The 25,847-nt window shown below is 55.2% G+C and overlaps 1 protein-coding gene across 2 annotated transcripts in view; it reads left to right on the forward strand.

Moving 5' to 3' along the window:
• Positions 1-25,847, forward strand: part of SLC39A11 (solute carrier family 39 member 11) — a 77,870-nt gene that overhangs the window by 15,456 nt on the left and 36,567 nt on the right. Inside the window, exon 5 of one of the 2 annotated variants that reach the window (XM_082775177.1) lies at positions 7,100-7,244. In XM_082775177.1, coding sequence (XP_082631303.1) covers positions 7,100-7,244 — 145 coding nt within the window. The remainder of the gene's footprint in view (positions 1-7,099; positions 7,245-25,847) is intronic. The other variant, XM_082775178.1, reaches the window with a different exon arrangement.

The following is a 25,847-nucleotide window of genomic DNA, read 5'->3' on the forward strand; positions in this document are numbered from 1 at the left end:
TACTGTTGCAAAAAGCCTTGCATAATAAGGGCTGCGAAAATCCGTGTTGCCACGTTACAGATAGCGAGGTGGGGAGGGGGCAGGGAGGGAGAAGGGATGCGAAGCTGCTCTCCATTAGACTTTAATAAGCATGTGGAGAAAAAGCTCTTGTTAATCCCCTCGGAGGCATAGAGGTTTATTGCCAACAATTAAAATCTCATATTGTAGCGCTGACTCGGTGCCACGAACCTCGCTGCTGTGTCCTGCCGAGCGCGTCCGCGTGGTGCTGGTGGGCAGAGCTGTCCGGGGGGAGATTCCTGCTCCCGGGGGGAATTTCCTGGTCCCGAGGGAAATTCCTGCTCCCGAGGGGAGATTCCTTCTCCCGGGGGAGATTCCTGCTCGGGCTGGCTGCGAGGCTCCCTCTGCTTGGCGAGATTCCTCCCAGCAAGGGACTGGAAACGTGGGCTCGTCCCAACTGGTTTTGGTGGGCAGCGCTCACCCAGTTGGAGCTGAAGGAGTTCAAGGACAGATCGTTGTAGTTTTATTTTTATTTTTTTGGTTCCAAGTGTCTGTTTGGGAGGAGAGAGGGGATGCCATCCCCTACCAAAGCTGTCCCCTCCACTGTCCCAAGGCAGGAGGTGAGCGTGCAGCATCTGAGGCTTGCATGCTCGTGCAGCCGGTCCTCTGCTAGGTGAATTTACTGGGGGGGGGTTCAAGGTTTTTCTAAGCTCCTCGGTGGACAGGGAATTGGTGACCTGAATCCTTTCTTTTCCTGCCACAGAGGTGGGCCTCGCTTGTTTAGCGAGCTATTTTCTGCTAGATCGCCGGGAAAAAAGCAAAAATATTTGCGCGCCTTTTGGTTTTGTAACGACAGAGGTTACCCAAACCGCCTCCCTTCGGCCAAGCACAACATCCCTGTTACAAAACGAGAAGTTTCGTAACGAACCTCCAGGGTTTCCTCGGTGGCTTGGGAATGGTGTGCACGGCCCTGCTCCCCGGCCGGGTGCCAGCAACATTCCTGCCTCCTCCCGCAAAGCCTGAAGCCCCAGACGTGCCGACGGGGAAATATCTGTCCACTTGGCTTTATACAAACGTTTCTTTGGCCAAAGAGATCAGTTTTACTGATTTTTTTACTGCTGGCAGCCCACCTGGCTGCGGGGCTGCGGGGCCACCCCATGGGATGTGCTGGCCGTCGCCACCTTCCCGCTGACACAGGAGGAAGAGGAGGATGAGGAGGAGGAGGATGGATTCTCGCGGCGCACCAGCGGAGGCCGGTGATTAAAGCTGCTGTTTGCAACCGAGAAGAACGATGAGTTATCAAAGCGGCTGATAATTAGCAGCGAATAAAATGTTCTTGCAGTGATATTCCATCGGTTCCGGATAAACCCATACCCTCAGGGTTCACTTTGGCTTCCTGGCTCCCAGTTTTTAGGGGAAAGTTCGGGTGTCGCGCTGCTGCCGGCTGCTCCGTGAGAGCAGCACCTTGCAGCTCGGTGTTACCAGCCCACGAGGCGCTCCCGGAGCCAACCTGATGTGAAAACGTTGATTTTTTTTTTTATTATTATTATTTTTTTTGTGTGTGTGTGTGTGCCTGTGGACAAACCTCTCCCTTCCAATTCCCGCAGCAGCGCTGCCATAGCTACGGGCTGCCGGGCCGTGGGAGGACGCGGTGCCGGAGGAGCCAGATGGAAGATGCTCTGCGTGGGAAGAGGGAGCCCCGGGCCTCCCCCCGCGCCGGCTGCCGCGGCTCCGGGAGGTGTTTTGGTGAGCCTGGCACGAGGCAGAGGGGATGGGGTCGGAGCTGATCCCACAGCCCAGCTCCCAAACTGGCCCCGGTGTGAGATTTTTTCTGGGGAAAGCCGTTCCCTCCCAGCCCTGGTGGTGAGGTGAGAAAGGAGATCCCTGCCAGGATCCTTTTGGGAAGGGGGCTTTGGGCTGCGTTTGTAGACCCCAAGCTCCTCCTGTGCCTGCCAGGAGCACGCGAGCATGTGCCCTGCATTATTTTTTTCCCTTGCATTTATCTTCTCTAGTGCAGTCCTATTCTCCTGGCGCTGTATTTGGCACCTCCTGGAGGCTTACGAGGACGGTTCTGATTCCTGCCCCTGATTGCTCGTGCTCTGGTTTAGTTTTTACGAGGTTTTGTTGAACTCTGGGGAGAAGTGGAAGAAATCCTGCGACACCTGACTGCTTTGCAGCCTGGCTGGCAGCGCTGGCCAGGCTCTCGTTAGCAACCTGAGAAGAATTGGCTAAGAAATGCCTTCTGTCCGTCCCGTTATGGCTGGTCCCTTGTTAGCAGTCTCCGAATTAAAATGCAAAGCGAGACGTACCTGAGACGCTCAGAGCCCCTTTATCTTGTGTAAGGAAGTAAATTTGCCTTGAAGATGTCTTCATTACGCAGGGCTTTGTGGGTGTGGGGTTACCGGGGGGTTTCTTTCATGCCCTGGCCCCTGTTAAACTCCTTCGTCCGATGTGCCCTGGAGAGGGGTGCCAGGCAGGGTGAAGGGCTTGGGGGGGGGAAAATAATGTCTGTAGTGAGCAGCTGGTGATTTGAGGTGTAACACAGGGGCTTTTGTGGCAGAGAACGGCAGCATCGACTCGTTTGGGGCTGCCAGGCGATGAAGGCGAGCTGTTTGCTTATGTCCCGAAGCTGCACGTCAGCTGCTACCAAAGATAAATACGGTTGCACCCACTTCAGGGTTGAGAAAGGCTTTTTATTTATTTATTTTTTAATTTTTTTCACGGCAGGGAGTATTTAAGGCTGCGCTCGGGTTGTTGGTTTCAGTGTTTTTGGTGGCGGATTGCCAGCGGTCCCTGGCTTGGGAAGGAGCTCCCCGTGTCCCTGCCAGCAGCTCCCCTCGCCCCGTCCCCTTGTGCCAGCTCAGTGCTGACTGTGATAACTCCATTTCCCTCAAGAAGGGGCTCGTCTGGGTTGTTTTTTGGGATGCTGTGCTCCGTCCGAGGCTGTGCTGGGGATCTTGGGGCCATCTGACTGCATTTTGGGGCCGTTCCTGGAAGCAGGCAGGCTCCTGGCAGCACCAAATCCCAGCCCCAGGCACGTCCCCAGCTGCAGGCAGTGCCCGTCCCCAATAACTTGAGGTCCACACGGGGCACGTCGTGCTTTGCAAGGAGCTCTGGCTCAGTGTTTGTTCTGGAATGACGTTCTGGGATCGATACAGCCAGGTGGCCGTCAGCTTATTTATTTTTTTTAATGCATTTTTAAGTGAGCAGAGCTCTGCAGAGCATGGGCGGTGAGCCGCACTGCCGCAGGTGCTGCGCCCCGAGGTGGCACGCACCGGGGACACCTCGGGATGACTTTGGGAGCGGTGTGAGCAGCCCATTTCCCATCGGATGAGCACCGATGGGTGCCAGGGGAGGGCTGGGGGCGCAGCCACCCCTGGCAATTCACCCTGTGTTAGCTTTCAGTGGGCTGCAAGCACTTTTTTTTCTTTCAGGTGCTGCTGGCACGGGGCAGGGAGCAGCAAAGCTGAGCGAGCACGAGGCGTGGGCAGGATGCGACCACGCTGTGTCCGTGGTGGCCGCAGATGTGCCAGGTCTCCCCGTCCCCTCCTGGCTCCCCGCCCCGCTTTGTTCTTCTCCTTTAATCGCTTTCTGCTCTCCGCTCTGTTACCACTTTCTCTCTTTTAATAAGCGTGAAATGAGAGCCTCCGGGCACCATCACGGCGTGGCTCGTTGCTGCCTCTCATTTCCCTCTCTGTGCTAGCTCCTGGACGAGTTGGGAGCGTTATTTATTTGCTAAATAAGGCAGTGCAATTCATTCCATTTCCCTTTCCCCTTGAAACTCTTTCTGCTGCTAGCCGACGGGCTGTGGGCTTTGTCTCTTGGTGGAGCCTGCTGGGGGCCTGCCAGGATGCTTGCTGGGCAGAAATCCAGGACGAAAGCAAAGCAGAAGCCCCGTGGCTCCGACCTTCGCCGAGCTGTGGGTCCAGGCAGCACCTTCACGTCGGGCACTCAGCGATGCACACACAGCCGGAGCATCCGAGCTTGTGGTCCTGAGCTCCTTATCCATTTATTCTCACTCGGCGGGTGGGGAAGAGCAGCTTATTGCTGAAAGCTGCCACTCACTTGTCATTCCTCCTTGGGTTTAAATTTTGGAGGCCGGCGTGGCAGCGAGGGGAATCCAAGGAGGGCTGGGGGGCTCCTTGCCTCTCCTCCAGCCACCGCCACATCCTTGGGGAAGGACTTGGCTGATAGGGCTGGGGTTTTCTTGCTTCATCTAAAAGCAAGCTGATGCCTCCTCCTTTCAGATTTATCCCTTTGCCCTGCGGAAGGAAGAACGTGAAAAAGGGGAGAAGCCAGTCCCATACAGCAGGGATTGGGATGGGGATTTACATGTCCTTGGCACGGGTTCGCTTTGCGGAGAGCCTGCTTCCAGGAGAATGAGGAGTCCTGCGCTCAGGTCTCCAGCTGGAGTGGCTTTTTGGCCCTGGGGGCCAGCAGCTGAAGGCACTCAAATAAATGGGATTTGCTGTGCTCCATCCCGAGCCCCTACGTGCAGCCCCGCAGGAGCGCCGGCCCGGCCCTAGCAGCGATAGATGCGCACACGCCTGTTTCTTGTCTTTCAGAGGGAGGCACTTGCCCAAATATCTCAGTTTTACAGCTGGCTGCTTTGCTCCTGCTTTGAAGTGCATCCCTTTTTAGTGCTGCTGTCCATATAAGTAGAGATACGTGCTGGGTTTTGATCAAGGCGAGGCGCAGGGGTAGGGCTGTGGCACGGCAAGGGCAGCGGCACCGCTTTGTTCTCCGCCGCCTCCACCTCGCTCGGGGATCCCTGCACCCACCGACTGCTCCCCCAGGGGAAAAAACCTTCTGATTTAAACCCAGAGGGGTCAAAGCACCCCGTCTGTGCGAGGGACAGTAAATAATCCTGGTACAGTGGTAGGGCTGGGGCTGGGGAGCAGGACGAGGCACCCTTTGGATTTGCCGTTTGAGGCACGGCGCTGCCTCGCGCCTTGCGGGACCTCGAGCATCTCCTGGGCTGGGCATCGTGTGCCAAGGTGGAAATGGATGCCCCGATTGATTTATTGGGTATTTATCACGGCACAGCTCACCGAGAGCAGGGCGGAGGCAGCGTGGGAGGAGCGGGCAGGGCCATGAAAGCTCCGGGTGAGCAATCCTTGCCGTGTGCCGGGGCGGTGCGCCATCGATAACAGCAGCTCCGGGATGTTTGACCAGAGAAAATCAATTCCCCGGTGACTGCTGCGTCACCCGGGGTGCTAACAGGAACGGGGCATGTCTCCATACAAATTAATTCAGGATTGCTCTGGCTTTCTGATAACAAAAGCACGTTCTGCCTATTTAGACAAGTGCTGCGTGGGGCGGGGTTTTCTTTGCCGTCTGCAAGGATGCTTTTTTAGAAAAAGAGCTTACTTATTTATTTTTTTATTTAAAAGGGGCTATGAAAATCTAATGACCTTCCTGCTGTATCTCCGCAAACAGAAGTGAGCGCAGTGGGGACTCCCCTGTCCCAGAATAGTTTTCCTCCAAGCTCTCCAAGTCTTCCTGTCCAAGTCTCTCGTTGCATCAGGCTTTCCGAAATAATCAGCCCCCGTGGTTATTTGAGTTAATACTAATTAGTGGCATGAACTAATTAATGCGGGTTGACTTTCCTCTTCTCTTCCTAATGTGTTTTTAACCCACTGACACATTCCAATTAAGGGCCTCATGCAGGGACCGGACTGGGATGACTCAGAGCAATCACGGTTGGAACAGATCGCGTGCCTCGCTGAAGGTCACTAATATTTTTTCCAAATTGATGGAGCTGCGTGTCTGTGCCCGCCAACGGGGAGGTGACTTAACCTGGCAATAGAAATCCGAAATGTCTTCGAGTTTGCCTCCGTGTCGGTGTAAGCACATCCTTGGGGATCATATTGGTGACCGTGTGGTGCGCCGAGAGCGCGGCACGGAGCTGGGGGAGGAGAAGCACGAATCTGGTGGGGATGGAGTGTGCAAAGCTGCTGCCATGGTGCCTGCAGCTTCTTTAATAAGGTGCCCGTCCTTGTTTCTCCTCAGGTTGGTGTGCTGTTGGTATTTCCTCAGGATCAAGGAGGCCAAGCTGCAGGGGTGCCAGCAGCAGGACATGCCCATGAGCTTGCGTTCTTGGTCTCTTCCCGTCTTACCCCAGTTGGGTCGTGCTGCTGAAATTCCCATCTTTTCTCTCGGTGACGAGCCATCCAGGTTGTGCAGGATAAAGCCCGTATTTCTCTATTTCAGCTCCTCCACGAGCTGTGTGCAGTTCCTCCCCGGGCAGTCTTTGCCTTCTGCCAGCGGGTTCAACCTCGAGCACCCCGCGCAGCTGCTGGGTTAAAGGAGGTGAAAGCACCCTGATTAAACTGCAGGAGAGAGCAGGCAGCGGATCCGTCATGAGTATTAATAGTGCTGGTCAGACGATATTATGCAAATGATGGGAGAAGAGACGGTTTAGTTATTCATCTTTAACCTTTATTTTTGTTTAATGTGACCTTACCCGACGAGTCTCCCGTTACTGCCGCTGGCTGTTCGGGGCACGTCCGTTTGTTCTGTTGCCAGCTGAGCCAATGTTCCCGGCTGGTAACACCGAGCACAATCCAAACATCCATCCTGTGCATGCTGCTGGTGCTGCTCCAAAAGCCCCAGCCCTTCCAGGGGTCGGGAATTTTGGGCTCCATTTGGGTTGAGCAGCCTGGGGGCACCCAGCGCCTTGGATTTTACCTCTGTGTGTCCCCGTGCCATGGGGAGAGCAGAGCTGGTGTCCTCCAGGTTTCCTTTGGCCGATGCAGTTGGAGGCTCTGGCATGTCCTTAAGTCACAGCAGGTTCTCACGAGCTGTGTCCAGGCTGGCAGGGATTGCTCACGGGATGCCTCTCGCTGTGGGGTGCTGCTCGGTTCCCTGCAGACGTTACACATAGCTGGGCAGTGTTGGTTTTGGCCGTTCCGCTCCATTTTCTTGGGATTACGACGGGTACAGGAACGTATTCCAAACAACACTGAAGTTCACGGGCCCCTCTGGCCAAGTTCCACCGAAATAACACGGTGGTTGTGCACGTAACATCTGCTCGTGGTGCTCCCTGAGGATGGGGCTGGGAAGACGTGGGAAAAGCCTGAATTTGTCTCTTGCCTTGCAGGGTTTCAGCGGACCCCCCCACGCGGCATTTGCCTTGAGCTACGACCCGCGAGCGGCGAAAGAGAAATACGAGCAGGAGCCTGCCTCTCGCCTGGACTACGAGAGCGAGTTGTCCATCCGGATAGGTAGAGCTGGGCACCATCCAGGCAAGCATCCTGTCATATACCAACCGCAGAGCGCGCGGGGAAAATCCCCCCGCTAAGCTGGCACCTAGATGTAACGTATGTGATTGAAATTGGATTGGCTTTGACACGTGCATGCGGAGTGCACCTCCTCTCCCCTCTCTGGAGCTGTCTCTGCGCTGGCTCTCGTTCCAGGAATCGTTGCTTCTGTTTCTCCTCCGGTTCTCAAAACCACTTGCACGTCTGTCTGTGCCTGTGAATTATTGATAATTAGATATCTCGTTCACCAGGGAAATGAAATCATCAGCTTATCTTGAAATAAGCTGATTTGGAGCGTGGGTGCAGCGAGCTCTAACCGTGCCCTCTCCGAGTGGTGCCACCTTGAAGGTGCCCCGTAACGCTGACCCGCGGGGGCCCTCCCCACTTGTAGATGAGGACTGGCCATCGTGTCATCACTCCTTATTTTTGGAGGTTAATAGAACTGTAGCTGCCAAAGCGTGGAATATAAAATATCTCATTGGCAGCTATCTCCTCTTCACGTAGCTTTTAAAGAGGGAACTTCTTGCTCGAGGTGGTGGCACCTTGTTGGGTGTCCCAGCTCCAGGGTGCGCACTGGGGAGGGTGGTGGCCCCCTTTGCGCCCAGCTGCCTGCCTCTCGTCCTGCTGCTTAACAGTAGGCAAAGAAAACATAATTTGGTGAATTAATCTTATTGCTCCTCTGCTTTTTCTGGGCTGGAGAAAAGCTAAACTAGCAGTTTACAATATCTCGAGTATGATTGGGAGCAGATTGAGATGAGGAAATGATCCTTCTTACAAAGAATGGTGCAACCAGGCTGTTATTTAACTGCATTGCTTAATTGCGTGCTTCATGAAGTGTTTCAAATCCTCAGGATTCTTCAGGATCTGAAATATCAGCTTGGAGTTTTCCAAAGGGATGGAAGGAAGTTTTGTGCTAGACTCAGCGGGCTTCAGGTCCGTGATATCTCGTAGCTCCTGGGAGAAGCTCAAGCTTGAAGACTGCTCTAGCCCTGCAGTCTGTAGGGCTGTTGCAGGTTATTTGTGATTTTGTAAGGTGGAGCTTTACATCCCAGATGCAATTTAATTTTATTCTTCGAGAAAAAAAAGTAGATAGCCCTGCGATTTTTCAGAAAGTTAAACTGCTGGGTTTTATGTTTTCTTCTTCTCTCATCGTTGCAAACAACAACAGTGCAAATGGTTTTGAGAACAGAAAATTTCCATTAGGCTCGCTTGTTTTTCCTCTCTCCGGGGAAATGGCATTAAGAATCTACAATATGTTAATTCTTTTATTGTCTCTTGTTATTCTTTTGCTTACCAAAATGAAGTCGGTGTTTTCACAAGGCACATCAGGCACAAGGCAGCTTTCCCCAGCGCTGGGCTCTGCTTGGCTGCGCTCTTGGGAATGCTTTGGGAACATAATGGGTATCGTCCAAGCCTAATGGGCACTAACTGGAATGTTTCATACTTAATCACTGTTGAATCATTGACCCTTGCTTCGTATTTACATGTTTTAAAGTCGCTAAAGCTGCGAAAACAAAACAGGGGAAAAAAAAATCCCAAAGCTGCATTGTTTTGTGGTTGTCTTCTGGGGATGGCGGCGAGGAGAGGAGCAGGGGGACTGCAGTTGAAGTGAGGGGAGGAAGCGTAAAAACGCAGCTCCCCAGAGCCCTGCCTGTCTCTGCTGCAGGAGGTTTGGATGGATTGAACTTGGCTGCGTGAGAGCAAAAACAACTGCGTGGTCATGGCTGGTTAGTGGGAGCCTTGCAGCTGCGGAGGGTAACCAACAGGCGAGGAGGTTTGGGTTAGACCTGCAGAAAGGGAGATGGAGGAAACCCGATGGCTAGATCTACCCCTCACCCATTCTTTTGGGAGAAAGGAAAAATAAAATCCTGCTGCTTTTCTTCTCAGCAGCGTGTTTGGGGTGGCTCCGTGCCTCCCCATCACTCGAGTCCCTCGGTTTGCCATCGTGTGCAGGCTGCAGGGAGCGGGGAAGCCCGGCACCACCCAGGCTGGGCTGGGAGCCTGCTCTCCTGCTCTCTCCCTCTGCTCTGTGGATGCTCTGCTCCTCCTGCCCATTCCCGTGGGCTCCCCAGGGATGCTGTCCTGCAGCGGGGCAGAGCAGGGCATCCTTCCCACCCCATTGCAGGCACTGATGTGGCTCCGAACGGGATTTTAGGGGAGGTGCTGAGTTGTATGGAGTAATGGATGCGTCTCTGCGTGTCCATGTGAAATAGAGTGTGGCCAGATTTGGCATGAATTGCAGTGAAAATGTGTGCCTAGACTCGGTGTTTAGTGACTGGGGTCACTGCTAGGCTTTAGCTACCACAAAACCTAAGAGATTCCAGCCTTGTCTTTGCTATACCTGGCTAGGAAGCAGATGCAATCTGCATTTCTTTTTCCCACCCTTGGAACAGATTGCAATAAAGGTGAGGAGGGTTTGTTTGCGTGCTTCTTTTGTGGCTGGTGCGCAGAGAGGGAACGGGGCCGTGCTGCCTGCAGCGGGGTGCTGCGAGCTGCCCCCACCCCACAGCCTCACCCACAGCTTGGCCATCTCGGCACGCTTGGGTCTGCAAAATCGGGGGGGGGAAAACTTTTTGAGCAGGGTCACCAGAAGTTGCAGTTTCTCAGCGATTCTGCAGGGCTGGGAGTCTGCGCCTGGCCCCTTAAATCGCAGCTACGTGCGTGGTGTGCTGGGGTTAGTTCTCAGAAAGGATTTACATACGGCATCGCACCTCGCAATCCGAGCCGTGACTCATGCTTCTTCCACAAGCTGGATATTGAACAGCGAGGCGCGCTGCTTCTCCGGCGTCCTGGTGCGGAATGATTCACGGCGCTCCAAATCAGATTACGGAGCCGAGTGGGAGGGCGGCGATGTTCCCAGCCAGCCTCCTTCGCTCCTGCTTCAACATCCCTGCTGCTGTGCTGCAGGTGAGAGATCTCCTGTGTCCAAAAAATAGCTTTTTAGGTGCGTTGTGGCAGAGGAGGTTACAGCAAAGTGGCCGCCGAGTGCTAAATCTCATGGCACCGAGGGGCTGGGACCGGCCTCAGCCGTCGCCCGCTCCGGGGCACGGACGTGGTGCACATCTGGTTCTAAACACGGCTCAGTCCCAAATATTCAGGGGTAGCAGGGTTTGTTTTAATGACTTGGCTGGCTTTCGGAAGGGTGAGATTTGGGAAATGGCACTGTGGTGCTCCTGCCCAGATGTGCAGTAAGTAACTCCAGATGGGAATAGTAGTCGGGGGAAAAAAAAAGCTGGTGTTGGAAATCGTGTGCTTAAGCAATGAAATTTCATTAAACTCCTCACTTTAATGAGCCGTGCTGTTTGGGGACAGCACGGACAAGCCCTGTTACGTATAATTTGTATTTTTTTTCCTTAAATTTGAGCTGTGCAGGCCCCTCTGGCTAAGGCTCCCGTGATGTTTTGGCTGGGGAGGCTCTCGGGCAGGACAGGCGGGTGTGCTGGTGGCACCACCAGAGCCAGCCCCAGCACTGCCCCCAGACCCCCCTCCTGGGCCCGTTTCAGTAGCATCACGCAGTCTCTACTCTTAATTTTCTGCCTCCTTTCTGAGGCTCTCATTTTGCCCACTTCTGTTTCATTTTTTTCCCCTACAAAGGGAATTATTATGTACCGGGGCTGCTGCCGCCTGTACGAGAGAAGAAGCAGACCTTGTCCGTGCCGCGTCTCTTTCATCAGGGCACAGGCAGTTAAAATCCCGTAATGATGTAATAAACTCCTGATGAAAGGAAGGAGAGGAGCTGTTGAGATAAAAGAAGAGCCAAAACCTCTTAGAGAGCAATAAAAAGAGAGGACATGAGTTGAATTGTTGAATTGTACGATGCAGCAGGCAGCAGTGCGGCTATTGCTTGCCTCTGTCATCTCATTGTGTCCCTCCAGCCAGAAAATCCCCTCTTTGCCCTGTTCCTTCTGAAATTGTGGCAGGTTTGTGCACCACTTGCTCGGGGAGCAGCAGCTGCTGCGATTTGCACTGCCTTTAGGGGCTGTTCTGGGCTGCGCAGCCGGCGGGGAAGCCTCCATGTACCCCATTTGGGATGTGGCGAGGTATTTCTGAACACTGAAGCTCCAGCCCTGGCACCGAGGGGCAGAACTCCTCCCTGTACCCCTTGTGGGGCGGGTTGCTGCTGTAAATTCCCCGTAATTTTCCTCCTTGTCCCCTCTCCCAGAGCAGGAGCCGTGAAGGAGCGCTGCCGTATAAACCTCTCCGGCCGCGGAGCCCGTCGTGATTCATGGCAGCAATATTCAGCCGGAGTCTCATGTGTGCCGTCGAGAGGTTCATGGAGCCGTTACAACTTCTCCTACACGGGGACCCTTCTGCAAAATGGGATGGCCACCGGTTTTAGGCAATCCCCCTGCATTTGTAATAGCGTTGACACGCTCGCACCGTGCCTGGCCTGGAGAGTGGCGGCGCTCCGAAGGCATCAATTAATTCTGCATGTTAATAGCTGGCCTTGATGAGGAACGCCTCTGGCTATGTCTGTATCGATCTAAAAACCTCCTAATGCCCCTTTCTGGAGCATTTCGAGCGGTTATTGGCCATCCCTGTCAGGCTGGGCTCTGTGCTTGGGTTTTATGGTCGTGGCTAAATGTGGATTTATACGCACAGAGCTTCGAAACTATAAAAATGCGGAGCACGCAGTGCCTCAACCTGATAAAAAGCCTCCTTCAAACGTGGGCTCGTGCCCCTATTATCCTGGTCAGAACCTTGCTCTCCTTTATGGAGGAGCAGAGCCTGTTTTTACCCATTAGTTATCAGTTATTATTATCAGTTACTAATAGGGAGGAGGAAAACCAGCCTGCAGCAGCACCAGCAAAGCAGCTTTCAGATTCCCTCTTGGTGGTTTCCTTTTTTTATTTTTTTTTTGGGTTCTCTTGGGTTTGGTGCTGGATCTTTAAAGAGCTCAGCTGCCCTTCCAAGCGGAGAAGTCTTTAGCTGGAGCTGGAAGGTTGTCAAAGGGTTTTGGGCCCTTGAGGAACAGCTGCTCCGAGTAAGGCTGGGGTGGCGCTTGGGAGCTTTGTCCTGCGCTTTGCTCCCAGTGAGCAGAGCTGTAACGTGCGTGAGAGATGCTGGCAGGCACGGACAGCTGCTTTATCCTCCTGCCGAGGCACAAACTGCCTCCGCACTCGCTGCCTTCACGGCTGCTTGGCAAGCCAGGAGCGCCGAGCCGAGGGGGAGCAGCCGGCCCTCTCCGCGGAGGAGACATCTGCGTGTGCCGTGCTCCTGGCACCTCGCACCGCTGCCGGCGCTCCTCGCGCACGGAGCCTTTCCTGGCTCCCCGTTGGCACGTCCTCATTTCCTGGGCTGCAGCCAACGTTCTCCCAAGTGAAGCATGTCCAGAAGGGCTCAGCCTCGCTCCCAGCTTCTGCTCCAGTCTGCTCAGCTCCCGGAGTTGCTGGAGAACTACGGCGTTATCTCCGTCATCTCCGTTACCGCCTCCTCGGTGAGACTTTGGGGCAGCGCTCACCCCTCCTTGAGTTTTCCAGGGCGGTGGTGCAGGTGGATGAGGACGGCACAAATTGAGCTTGCTGGGCACCAGGTTTGGGCTGGCTCTGTTGGTATTTGTGCCCCGCAGGTACCTCTGCAGCTTGTGCTGTGCCGCAATGCCTCGTGCATCCCGTGCTGCCTCGGAAGGGGCCAGCTGCTACCTGAGGACGGAAAGGCTTTTGTCAGTGAAGTGCCTTTTCCTGTCAACCTCTCCTCCCGCCTGTGTCAACACAGGCACAGATTGAATAGTGCGAGGATGTGGCTTTCCTGCTCGGCTGTTTGCTCTGCAGTCCAGCTGTCTCAGCTCTGAAGGCGAGGAGTTTTCAGGCGCTGCAGCGTGCGCAGCCCTGCTCGGGCTTCAGGTAGTGCCGGGGACCGCACAGCCTCTGCTCCGTGCTTGCTGCTCTGCTCTTGTTCCGTTTGAGCACGATCTGTTAATCCAGGAGACTTACTAAAGCCTGCTGAGTGACGTGCTGGGTAGGACCCATGCTCTGAGATCAGCCCCGTCAGCAAGCAGAGGCGCTTCTGTGGTGCTTAGGGCTCGTAATCACAGGAGTCATTTCCCAAATTGAGCCTCGTTACCTCCATGCAGTGTTATCAAGGAGCTTTAATTTCCTGGCCACACCTGACAATCTGTTACCTCTTTTCACTCGATTTTTAATGCTGCATCCCTATAAAATGGGCTATTCAGCCTCATCTCCATCCTCAGCCTGGTGATTCAGCTCTGGCAGCTCGGACCAGCGTGCGCACACGTGCGTGAGCGCGGTGCTGGCGGGGGCTCTGGTGCTGTAACTGGTCCTCCAGCTATAAATCTCCTGACCTAGCGAGGTACCAGGGCACTGGGACATCCCTCAGGAACGTCTCCAGCACTGGTTTGGGCTGGACGGGGGTTGGCACAAGTGAGGCTTGGGAGAGCACCACCGCTCCCCTGCAGCTGCCTCGAAGAAACCCTTAAATCTCGAGCTTTATTAAACTGAACTGAACCAGCAATCAGCATCAGTGCCTCTGGAGTGGATGTTTTGTGTTGTTTTTTTTTTGTCTTCATTCAATAAGCACAATAATTCATTTATTTTCTTGATATGGTTCTTCAGTTGAGTGGGGACAGGCGTGATTCTCATTCACCCTAAGGATGCTTTTGGGGAGTGGAATGAAAATCAGGATCCCCAGCAGTGGCTGCGTGTTGCAGCAGCAATATGCAGGGAGAAAAGAAATAGCAGGGCACGTACCATGGAGCGTATGAAGGGAAGGGAATAAATTACATCAGGAAATGGGTTGTTCCCTGCATTAAAACTTAATGATTTTAAGGATAAGTGTGTAAAAACAGCACGGCTGCGTCACCAGGGATGATGCGTCTTCAAGGGAGTAAAAGCGCATGTTGTGGGGTCTGTAACTGGGGGGGGTGGGAATTTGGACAATCCCAAACCTGCCTGAGAGGAGCTGAGGCAGTCCCCAGCCCCTTGTGTGTGTATTTATAGACAGTGTGCTGATCTGTGTTTCTTACACCTCCGGGTGACCTGCGTGCCTCGCGGTGTGACCACGGAGGGGTCTATTTATAGGAGAGCCTGTGCTGCTTTGGGATTTTTAATTCTTGTGCCTGCTGCTTGGTGCTGGGCGCTTCCACTCTCTGCTTTGCTTCAAGCCGGCTCTGAGCAAACTCAGCCCTCTCCAAAATCAGGGGGATGATTCTCTGGGTGCACAAAGGGGCACGGGGGAACCACGAGGAATTTTTATCGCATAAAAGCTCGTGGCACTCGTGCAGGGCTTTTTGTCTCTGCAGGGCTGCACAAGCGTGTCCTGATCCTCCAAGAGATGCCCAGAGGTCCGGCAGGCACCCCGCATGCTGGCTGAGACTGGGGATTGGGTTCTGGGATGCCTTCGTGGGGCTGAACCCGTGACCCTAAAACATGGGGATTTAAGGTTTTGGCCCCATTTCTGATTTGCAGCTGGCGGGCTGCAGCCAGGAGCTCTCGGCGAGGTGTCCCCACCATGGAGCAGACGGGGAGGCTCTGGTGCATTTCTATGGAGGGCAGCGGGTTTGGTTTCCTAATCATGGCAGTCCTCGTGTGATTTGTGGTGCTGATTTTTTTTTCCATCCCATCTGATTTCAATTCCAGCACGTTTCCATTTCAGGTGAGGGTGGCCTGAGACAGTCGTTCACGTCCAGGCTCTCTCCGTGCAGCCGTCTCCACGTGGTATATGGCACAGGATGACAGAACATGCCTTTTCGCTAAAAATCGATGTCTTGTTTCCTCCCCCCCAGGAAGCTTTCCCAGCTACGAGCATCGATTGCTCTGATAAACACCACGCTTATGCCGTAATTGCTCTTCGGGGTGGTGGAATCAGCCCTCTGCTTGTTGGCACCTCGTGGGGTTGGCTCCCTGGGTTTTATTTTTTGCAGCCTCGCAGGGGAGGGCGCAGCAGAGAAGTCATCCTGCACCTCGGAGCACTCAGCTCGTAAGAAACAGCAAAAGAAAACAAAAAAAAATAATAAAAAAAAAGAAGTTTGTTTGCCCAGGTAGAGTTGTCTCAGCCGATGGCCACGTGCGGAGGTGCGACTGCGCTGCCCTGGATCTCCGGTGTCCTTTGGGGGCACCCTGCAGCTCCTGGGGCGTGGGGGTGCTGGGGATGGGGCTGTGGGGATGGGGCTGCAGGCACGGGGAGCCCGCCCTGCCGTGATCCCGAGGGGGATCAGGGGTGTCCTTTGTGCACGTGGTGGCACCGTGTGATCCCCGGGCACAGCCGTGCACCCTGTGAGCACAGCGCCCTGGTGCAGGGCACCATAAAATTACTGCAACTTCCTCCTTTTTTTTTTTTGTGAATCTAGGGGAGGAGTTTTAACAGCCACCGCAGGCGCACGTGGGAATTGGGAAATGAAGGTGACCAAAGAGGTTTGGTGGTGAAGCAGGGCAGACGGTGGGATCTTAAACGTGTGCTGGAATTTTTTATGGGTACATCTGTTTGCGTAGCTGTGACATGCAGCGTGTGCTGCATGCAAACACACAGCGTGGGCACCGTGCGGACCTGGCTGGCTTCCTTATTTTTAGCTTGCAGCCCTGGGAAAAACAGCTTCAAAGCCATTGTAATGGAACTTCATCTTGAACCTGTCCGTATCTGTTTTCATGTACTTGATACTTAAATGTTAATTACTACTTGCGCTATGCAACAACTGCATGAATATATTAGATGGAGGTTTAATTATTAATGTGCTTTTACAAGCATAATTTTTGGGACTAAAAAGCCTCCGTGGCTGTTCAGCCGAGCAGTGCCAGACGTGCTTGGATCTTCAGACTGTTCAGCTCCTCGGAGGGTTTTGGATTTCTTCAGGCAGAGCAGCTCGTGGCAGGGACCCGTCTGCCCCACGCGCCCTAACAGGGGAAGGTCACCCTCTGCAGGGAGACGAGCAGGGCAAGAGGAGAGCAGTAGCGATGCTGCTTTTGGAGATATTTGGAGGTGACAGCGGCCAGGTTTTGCCTGCGGTGATGCATTTAGGGGCTTGCAGAGCCTGGGCAGGGCCAGCCCCACTGTTGGGCACCGGTTCCAGGCCAACCCAGCCACACGACCTGCGCGATGCCCGCTGCCCCTGCTTCAGTCTGTACCTGTTTGTCTGTTTTCATAGCTCAAGGGCAGGTGGGACGTGATGGCCAGGCTGCTTTCAAGAGTTTGGTGTGAGGAAGAATTCTTCAAGACTTCTGGCAGCTGCTCTGCCCTCCTGGGGCCGGCCACGTGAGCTCCGCTTTCCTGCCGCCCGGCAGCGGGTCGGGGTGACCGCGGGGGTGGGCCAGCATTTACCAGGGGCTTTCACAGCCTCTTGTTGGACAAAGATGCTTGGAGACAAGCTGAATGCATGTCAGCTGAAGGATTAGAGCGCTCGAACAAGGTTTTTTTTGCAGAAGACTCTGATGTTAGTCATGCTATGCAAATCCCAGAGCTGCTGCAGCGCAGCCATCACCTTGCGCACGCCTGTCTTCAGTGACATCAGGGTGACTTCAGCACTATCAATATTTTCGATGTTATTTTTAGTGCCTGTGCATCCCGACAGGCTGGCGAGGAGACAGCTGGCTCCGCGGGCTACCCTGGGAAGCGACGTTGCAAGCAGCTCCTCCTGGGGGACCCGCACCCGGAGTGGCCCCCGGCGTGCTGGGGGCTCCCTTGCGCCACGGGAGGATGCTGGTTCTGGGGTGGTGCTGGGCTGTGGAGCCGTGCAGGAAGGAGATATTTGGGTCTTTGCATGTCGTGGTTTTTACCATTAAAATCCCAGGCTGCTGGTTTGCAGCTGTTTTGTCCCTGCCCTTGAGAAAGGAGTGCCTCGTGTGGCCGGGTGCGTGCCCACCCCGGCTGTGTTTCCCTGATCCCAGGGGTGCCTGGCGAGGGGCTGGAGCAGGGGCTGCAGCACCATAACGGGGTGATTTTTAAGTATTCAAAAAGTTCTGCGAGGGGCAGAGGTAGCAGGGGCTGTGCTCCTGTGGGTCCTGCACTGCGCCGAGCCCCGGCTGCCTGGCAAGGTGCGCGCTGTGGCTGAGGTTTTGTCAGCACCCAGACCTCTGCCCTGGCTCTGTTTCGTTTGAATTTGCCGGTGGCTGAAGGGAGCGAGCTCCTGCTGGTGCTTTGCCAAGGAGGAGCCCTAACAGCAGAGCTTCCCTTCTCATCTTGCCCCTTTTCAAAGGCAGAATGGCTCTGAAGCAGCCGCCCTGCCTCGGATCTCTCTGACACCTCCTGAGCCATCCCGGAGCCGCTTGGTGATGCCCAGGGGACCCGGGCGACCTCGTGGCCGTGGCCCCGTCCCCGTCCTCGCCCAGCCTGGAGCAGGTCTGTGTGGGAGTTCTGTTGTGCCGGGAGAGCTGCCGAATAAATAACCCCAATTAGAGAGCGTCTCTCTGCTTTTAAATGGGCTCTGCTGGGCTGAAATGACTTCGAGTTTCAAGCTGTGCCTGTCTAATGGGTTGGCTGCTCAGCCACCCTGCCCGTCGCCTAATGTCCTTCTCAGCGGTCTCTTTTAAATGAGGGCTTCATTTCATCCCCGTGCGGGGTGCAAGCGGCGTTCAGCCCGGCTGGGCAGGTGATTGTTGGCCTCCTGGTTGTTTTTCTTCGTCTCCTCTGCTGCTTGGTGCTGGAAGGGGCAGCTAGAGCAAGAGCAGAGGGGGCTGTGCTGTCCTCGCGTCGCAGCCCCCTGTTTGGAGACTGCGCCCTGAACTTCTCCATCTCCGCTCCCACGCAAAAGAGCTGCAGCAGAGAGCTCCAGCGATGCTTTTCCTGTTTTTATTTCTTTATTATTTTTTTATTCAGTGGGCCACGGAAGCAGGAGGGAAGCTGGAACAGCCCCAGCACCTCGAGCAGAAGCCCCTGCCTGCGAGGGAGGCACGGCGCTGCTCGGGCAGGTGCAGGATGCGGCCCCTCCTGCTGCCTCCAAGCCCCCTGCACCCCCAGCTCCTCCCCTCTTTGCTGGATAATCCCAATTTGGGTGCTGAATCCCATGGCTTAAGTGTTTGTCCTACAAAACGGATTTAAAAAAATGTTGATGTTCTTACTTCTGGCTGATTTTACCCCGCTGCTTTCCAGGCTTGGTGCAGCGCAGCAGAGCTGTGCCCCGCGCGATGTTTTCAGCCAGTTTCTTGCCATGGGTTGGTGCTCGCCCCTCCTGGATTTTCTGCACTCCGTGTACCTCCCCCTTGCTGCCGCAGGGCTTTGGCACTCAGCTTCTGGAGAGCTCCGGATGAAAAAAAAAACACCTTTCCCCCCCCTTTTTTTCTTAAAGCTTGGTGGTTTCTCACCGCTTTTTCTTACAAGCCCAAAAGAAACTTATTTTTTTTATTTTTTTTTTTATTTTTTGAACCGTCTTTCTCTGCGAGTCCTGGAGCTGCAGCCTGGTGGTTGCCATCTGTGCCTCGGCACGGCAGCAGGCTGCTCGCCCCCGGCCCCGGTGCGCCCTGCGCACCCTCGGTGCGTGCCGCTCGGCCCCGGGGCGGCTGCGGCGACGGAGCCAAGCGGCTGCTGCTCCCCTTCAGAAGCCCCGGCACGGATCTGCCGCAGCAGATGGTGCGAACCGCCTCGGAGTCATTACGGAATCGCACTGAATCTGCAATTACGTGTAATTAAAGTGCTGCTTATTTATTGATTTTGCTGCCAACGGGTGGCTCCTCTTTGTTAGCGAGGGGATCCGGCCGGGCGCTGCGGAGGGGTGGTTTCGCTGCAAGCAGAAGGCGGCACTTCGTGGCATCTATGCAGGCAGAGTTTGGGTTTAAAAGCAGTCATTGAGGCACTTTCTGGGCTCTTTCTGCCCAGGCGTGTCTCTTGGGTGCACGTGGGGACTGTCCCCTGTGCCACATCCTGAGTTTTATACTCCTGGAGGTGGTGACCTGGTGCTGCTCCAGCCTTGGCTCTGCCGTGGGTGGGGAAAGAGCTGGGAAAACGCAGTCTGTAGGGTGAAATTCTTGAAAGTTGTGCTTCGTTCTCCAGGTGGACCTCAGCAGCTTTGTGAGAGCGTGGCAGGGTGTGTGAGAAATTTGGCTTTTAAATTTCAATAGCGACAGAGTCCTCTTCATGCAGGAATCAGCAGTACCTTCGGCTTGAAACAGGAGTTGGCTGCTTAGTGCTGCTTTTTCTTCTATAGAAATGCAGATAAAAGCTGCTGAAAATGGTCCTTTATGGAAATACTAGAGGGAAATGTAAGGATTTTTTTTTTGCCAATGTGTGCCTCCCAGCTACATTCCTGCACTGCAGCAGAGGAAGGAAGGAAGGAAGGAAGGAAGGAAGGAAGGAAGGAAGGAAGGGAGGAAGGGAGGAAGGGAGGAAGGGAGGAAGGGAGGAAGGGAGGAAGGGAGGAAGGGAGGAAGGGAGGAAGGGAGGAAGGGAGGAAGGGAGGAAGGGAGGAAGGGAGGAAGGGAGGAAGGGAGGAAGGGAGGAAGGGAGGAAGGGAGGAAGGGAGGAAGGGAGGAAGGGGGGCCGATGTGGGTCTGCAGTCATCCTCAGCTTCCTCACCCCAGGCTGGGACACGTCAACTTGCTTTGGATTCGAGGGTAAAAGGAAAAGTAGCCTCGCTAATCCCCATAATATATGGTGGTGGTGGTGGTTCAGAGCCTTTTTAATACAAGATTTGGAGAGGGCTTTGCTGCCGTTGCCCACCTGACATGAGCTGCAGGTCAAGCCCTGGTTTTGCTTTCCTGGTTTCACCCTAGGGGCTGCGTAAAATAGGAACATCAGGAAGATAACAGTAGGCTGGGAAAGAAGGAAAAGCCTGGGGTCCTTCTGTCAGCATAGAAAGATGTCTCCTGCTCTCTGGACAAAGCTCAGTTTGATGGATTTTCTTTCCTGTGGGCATTGCCACCCGCGAGGAGCGATTTCTTCAGAGTTGGAGGAAGGGGGTCCCATGCGCCATGCCCATTTTGCTTCTTTTTTTGCACAAACATTGTTCTTCTGGGAGGTGTTCCTGTGGACCAGGGGGTGCCCGGCTCGTCTGCGACCCCCTCGTGATGTGGCCCTCCGAAATTCATCCCCGTGCGCCGGGGGGGTCGCGTCCCGCCAGCAGCCCGATGGGTTGGTGTTGCTGGAGAGGGGGCAAAAACCTTTCATCCCTGGAAGTCTTTAAAAAGAAGTTTAGATGTAGAGCTTAGGGATATGGTTTAGTGGGGACTGCTAGCGTTAGGTCAGAGGTTGGACTCGATGATCTTGAGGTCTCTTCCAACCTAGAAATTCTCTGATTCTGTGATGCCAAAGCTCCCCCAGCAAGGGCTGTTGTGCCGCGCTGCTGGCGAGCCCGTGGCTGCAGATGCGCCTCTGGGGCTCGCTGGTGGAGCTCAGCCTCAGCCCCATCCTGCTGCCACCTCCACAGCTCTGTGATCACCATCTGAGCCCGCTGCAGGGTGGTCTGGTCCCGTCTCATTTCCTGATAAGAGCCCGGTGTCCTTTTAAGCAGGTACCGGGGTTCCTTCCCTTCTAACTTCAGAAATTCGGCACGCCTGAGCCTGCTAAGATCAGAAGCTGTTCCCTGCCAGAGATCGGAGATCTGAACGTAGCTCAGCCCTCTGAAATGGAGTGATTAAATTAACTTGAATGTGTAAAAATTCAGCATAAAATGATTCAGCAATATGCTTTATCTACTGGGAACTCTTTAAAGAGCTCTTGGAAGTTAGCATGAATTAGTTTGCTTAAAAGGACCTGGTGCATGTAATTACATCGAACGTCGTGCCGCTGCTCTTCCCCACGAAATTAATCTTTAAACACCGCAGACCTCGAGTGGCAAGGCTTTTGGCACTCCTCCTCCTCTATTTTGACACGAAGTCAGCTGTGCCACCCCGAGGGGCGAGCGACACCTCGGCCTCGTTCTTACTGCAGGTTTCAACCCCGTGCTTGGCTGGTGCCGTGTCACCTTGGGGCTCGGTGCTTTGCCAGGACACGGCTCCAGTGGCAGCAGGGTCACCGTGATGAGCTCAGCCACGTCGCTGCATCTCGTCCTGGTGAGATACCTGCTGGTTTTTGGGGACGGGGCCAGGCTGATCCCACACCAGGCGCTCGCTCCCTGCTGCTCCCCCTGCTCTGGGGACCCTGCTCCAAACTTGGGCGCCTCCATCGTCCTCCACCTCCTCGTGGAAGCAGCTGCTGAGGCATCACCTCTGCCACGGACAGGGGCTTGAGGGTGGTGGGAGTGAATTTTTGCAGCTGTGGAGGAGCAAAGTGCTGTCTGTATGCTTCTGGTTGAGATTTCCAGAGGCTTGGTTTGTCCAGGACAAACTTGGGACGAGCTCTGCCGTTTCATCCCTTTTCTTTTTTTTTTTTTATTGAATTTCTCAAGTGCCTCTTTGTCTGAATTAAGAGCCGCATTATGGATTCATTTTCCCGTCCTCGAGCGTGCCCGAGTGCACAGCAGCAGCTCCCTGGGACCAGCACAGGCAGCACGTGGCAGCTTGAAGGATCACCGGCGGTGGGAGATGAAGTGGGGCGGCACGGAAGGTCCGTGTAACGCCTGGCTGCTCTAGATAAAGGATGGCACGGAGGGCTAGAGCAGTAATTTCATCCAATTTCACCCATCCCCGGTGATGGATTGCAGGGAGGAGAAGTTTCTGTGTCAGGATCAGGGCTGCGGGGATGGAGGTGGCCCTGGTAAAGTGGGGGAGGCTGGGGAGGGAGGGAGACGGGTGGCACGGCTGCGGGCACCAGGTTGCCACTTGTGCCACGGGTCCCCAGGGAGCAGTGAGTGCACTCTGTGATTTTGGGCCTGGAAAGGGAATTGGGGAAGGTGTGGGGATGACATTGGTTGCGGCTCCAGCCAGCATCTCCTCTGCTCTTCCTTCCCTTCTCCCCCATTACTCTGGGCTCTGTTTTCAGGTTGTTCCCTGTGCGCTTTTTCTTTTTTTTTTGTGGGTGCAGGCTCCAGGCTCTCCTTTTCCTGGGCAGCTGCAGCCCTTTGGAGGTGTGGGACCGGGGGCTGGTGCCAGCACAGGGCAGGCTGGCGTGCTCCAGCATCCTCCTGACTCCAAACTTGAGACGGATCCCGGCAATAATCGTGTGTCTGAGAGCAAGTGGTAGTCAGTCATGCTGAATTAAACAACCTTTTATGAAAGCTCCTGTGCACGCTTGGATAAATGAAGGCTCCTAATAGACAGTGAGTCATGACACTCTCTATTTATCTTCCATGCTGAAAGCCTGAGCAGATGCAGGGACCTCTTTTATCTGCCAGAAACACTGGAAATGAATTTGTTATGTGAGGGGGGGGACCAGAGGGGTGAGATCCTGCCAGCAGCCTGGGCTCGCAGTCACCGCAGTGTGCGGATGAGTGTCACAGGTGGCCCTCTTTGTCCCCAGCACGATGGTGGGGCTGATGGCACTGGTTTGTGCTGGGGAATGTGGGGCAATGAGCCCACGCTGCCAGCTCTGAGCACTTGGGGTGTTTTCTTCTCGCCGAGCACGGTGGCAGGGGGAGCATCGCGCTCCTGTAGCCTCTCCCCTGCCTGCTTTGTGGGTTTGATCCCTGCGCTTCTCTGCTGCTTTTGCTAGTGGTAAATTAATGATATTTTTAACAGGCGCCCTTATTCTGAGCACGGGCAACTGCAGGGAGCTCCTCGTGCAGCGGCTTTGTTCTGCGTGCAGCCTTCCCAGCAGCTGGGCTTTCCTGGCGTTTGGGGACTCGTTCCTTAAACGAGAGCCTTCTCCCTCTGCACTTCCATTCCCAGCTCCTCTGCTCCGTGCTGCGGGCTCTGATCAGAGCAGACACACGGCTCAGCTCCCTGCCTGCTCCCCTCTGCCTTTCGGGGAGCCTGCGGCGCACGGTGCCCTCCCTGTACCTGCCTACGAGGGAGAGCAGCCCTCCCAGCAGAGGTGCGGTGCTTAATTACTCACAGTAATTAAAACCTCTTATGGAGGTGCCAGATAAGAGCAGCGTGGAGCATCTGTTCGCTGCCACCCATCTGCTCCTTCGGGGCTCCCCAAAATTCCTGCAGAAGGAGCCTGAGAGGGGAACAGGAGCGGAGAGGTGCGGGGCGAGCGAGGAGGGCTCCGGGTCCTGGTGTTCCCCATCAGCTGGGCGCTCTGTGCCGGGGAGAACAGCTGGGCTGACAGCTCCCGAGCCAGGTGCTGGCAGCAATCCTCGAAAAGAGCCTGAAACAATGGGGAAAAAAAAAAAAAAAAAGATGCAAAAAGATTGATGGTGGTGTCCTCGAAAGGCAGAGCGTGCCGCCGCTGTACCGCGAGCAAGCGATGCGTGGGCGCTGCTCCGAGCGTGCGTCTGGCTCGGCTTCCCGAGGGCTGTGGCTGTTAATTTTGATGCGGTTTCTCTTCTGGGGCTCCCTCGTGGCCAGAAATTGAAGGAAGGCAGGCGGGAGGGTGGCAGCAGGGGCTGGCACCCGGCGGCTCGGTGCGGAGGGCTGTGCCACCCGCCTCCTGTGCTGCGGTGCTCCCCCCGCTGCAGGTCTCCGTGGTCCTGGGACCCCTCAGAGCCGCTCCTGCTGCTGTTGGCCCTCACTCAGTTTCTCTTTGTTGCACAAGAGGTGGGATCTGGGGTTGATTTTGCAGCGTGGTTTCATCCCTGTGCCCTTCTCCACCCCGGTGGAGCTCCCTGTGCCAAGTCCCTGGTGTCGTGTGGGTGTGCGTAGGTGTGTGCCACCTTGTCTCAGCTGCCCTCCTGCCTACTCCGTGCCACACCATGCAGGGCAGCAGCTCCGAGGACCGAAGGGAGATGCCAGGTTGAAACCAGCCACCGAGGGCTTCCCGGAGCAGGCAGTCGGAGGAAGGAAGGGTTGTGCTGGCCGGCATCGCCTCGCGCAAGAGCTGAGCCCGACCTGCTTCTGCTAATTGCTAACGAGCTGCTGACACCTCATGGGCAGCCTCGGGAAGCACTGCCTGGCTCTGCGCTCCCCGTCCTCGCCCGTGGGGTGCGAGCCGAGGGTGCTGAGCAGCCCTGGGTGCCTTCTGGGGGTGCCCACGGGCAGCCTGCTCCCCCGTGTGCCACCCTTGGGGACCCTCCGCTGGGTGCAGGTCACGGGCACAGCCCTGGTGCCTCGCAGCCCTGCTCCCAGCACCCCGGGAATTTTTCCCATTTCTGCCCGAGCAAACCAGGGCTGAACCTGCTCGGTGTGGGAGGAAGCGTCGATGGAGCCCATATGGCACAGAATTAAACACAACTGCTGCCAGGCGTTCGTTACAAGTGCTTGAAGTTAATGGAGCAGCCAGGGCTTGCGGAGACGAGGGGAGGGCGCAAAGGGGAGCGCTTGGGCTTCGGGGAGTGAGAGATGTTAATGGCTCCACGGGCAAACGTTCATGTGAGGGGCTCGGATTGGCTACCGGGCCTTTGGGAATCTCCGAAATTTCCGAGTAATTCTGATTTATCTCAGCCATTAGGGGAGAGAATTGAACGTGCCGTTATTTCCTGCACCTCGGGAAGGGATGGCAGCTGCTTGTGTTATCGTTTCCTTTAGCAAATTGTTCTCTCTTTCCCAGCCCACCCCCAGACGAAGGGTCAGAACAAGCTTGCTCATCTCTCCTGGTTTTAGCAGAGCCGCTCTAGCACATAATGCACGTTTCCAGCTCATGCAGCAGAACAAGAGCTGGAAGTGATGAGAGGTGCGCGGTGTCGGGCTGGGCTGATGTGTGCTGCTCGTGCAGGTGTGGCTGTGCTGGGCTTCGTAGGAGTAGATGAGACAGCAAGAGAGATGTGGCAGGGTAAAGGCTTCTGAAATGAGTGTTTCCTGTGCTGCTTTTCTCCCTTCACCCTGTTCCTGTGCAGGTTAACATGAAACAACTCGTGTGAACAGCCTGCGAGTGGCACTTCGTCACGGCTTTAATGAGTCTGCGGCTCTCCTGGGCTTGGCTCTGCCTCTCCATCCTTTCTCCCAAGGTTTTGAGATGGGAGCTAACAGATCTTTGTAAAGAGCCGTGCTGAGGGTGCCAATTTATCTCATCCAAGTTTAATCCGAAGGCAGAAGCCCCTGGAGCCCCCAGCAAGGGACGTGCCGGTGCCGTGGAAGCGCAGCCGTCCCTCCTTTGTCTGCAGTTGCTGACAGCTATAGATCCCTGCCCGGCCAAGCAGAGAGTCTCCTTGCAAGAATTTGATGGGGAAATCGATGGGGAAAAGATTGAAGAGGGTTTTGGTGCTCTAAATGATCTGGCTTCTGGCATCTGCAGCCAAGGGAGGCTCTGAGTGCTCTGGGTTCCCACCAGCGCATCAGCTCGTGCTGGGAGCAGGAAGGCAGCACTGATATGCTGCCCGGGGGTGCTGCTCCCTGGGGCCACTCTGCCTCTCACCCAGGGCCATCCAGGGGCCTGGCTTCAGGTTCATTTTCAGCTGAATCGAGACCAAAATGGGTTTTCCTCGCCCAGAAACCTCATGGGGCAGTGGGGGGCTCTGGGCAGCCGCCCTCGTTCAGGCGCGCTGAACTTTGCGCAGAGCATTTGAGAGCTGCGGCAGGAGAGCAGCACGGCTACATCCAGGCCTAATTGGAGAGGAGGAAGAAGGGGAGGTCTCCAAAGCAGATGTGAAAAGCTAGAGGAATCTGTTGCCTCCGTGGGCTCTGATTTTAATTCAGGAGCTGAAGTAGTGCAGTGAAGAGATTTCTGAGTGCGGCGAGCGAGTCGTGCGCTCGTCTGGGTGCGCGCCGCTCGCAAGAGCAACAAAGCTGAGCT

The sequence above is a fragment of the Aythya marila genome (genome assembly GCF_965140915.1).
Source record: "Aythya marila genome assembly, chromosome: 18".
Classification (NCBI taxonomy): Eukaryota; Metazoa; Chordata; class Aves; order Anseriformes; family Anatidae; genus Aythya; species Aythya marila.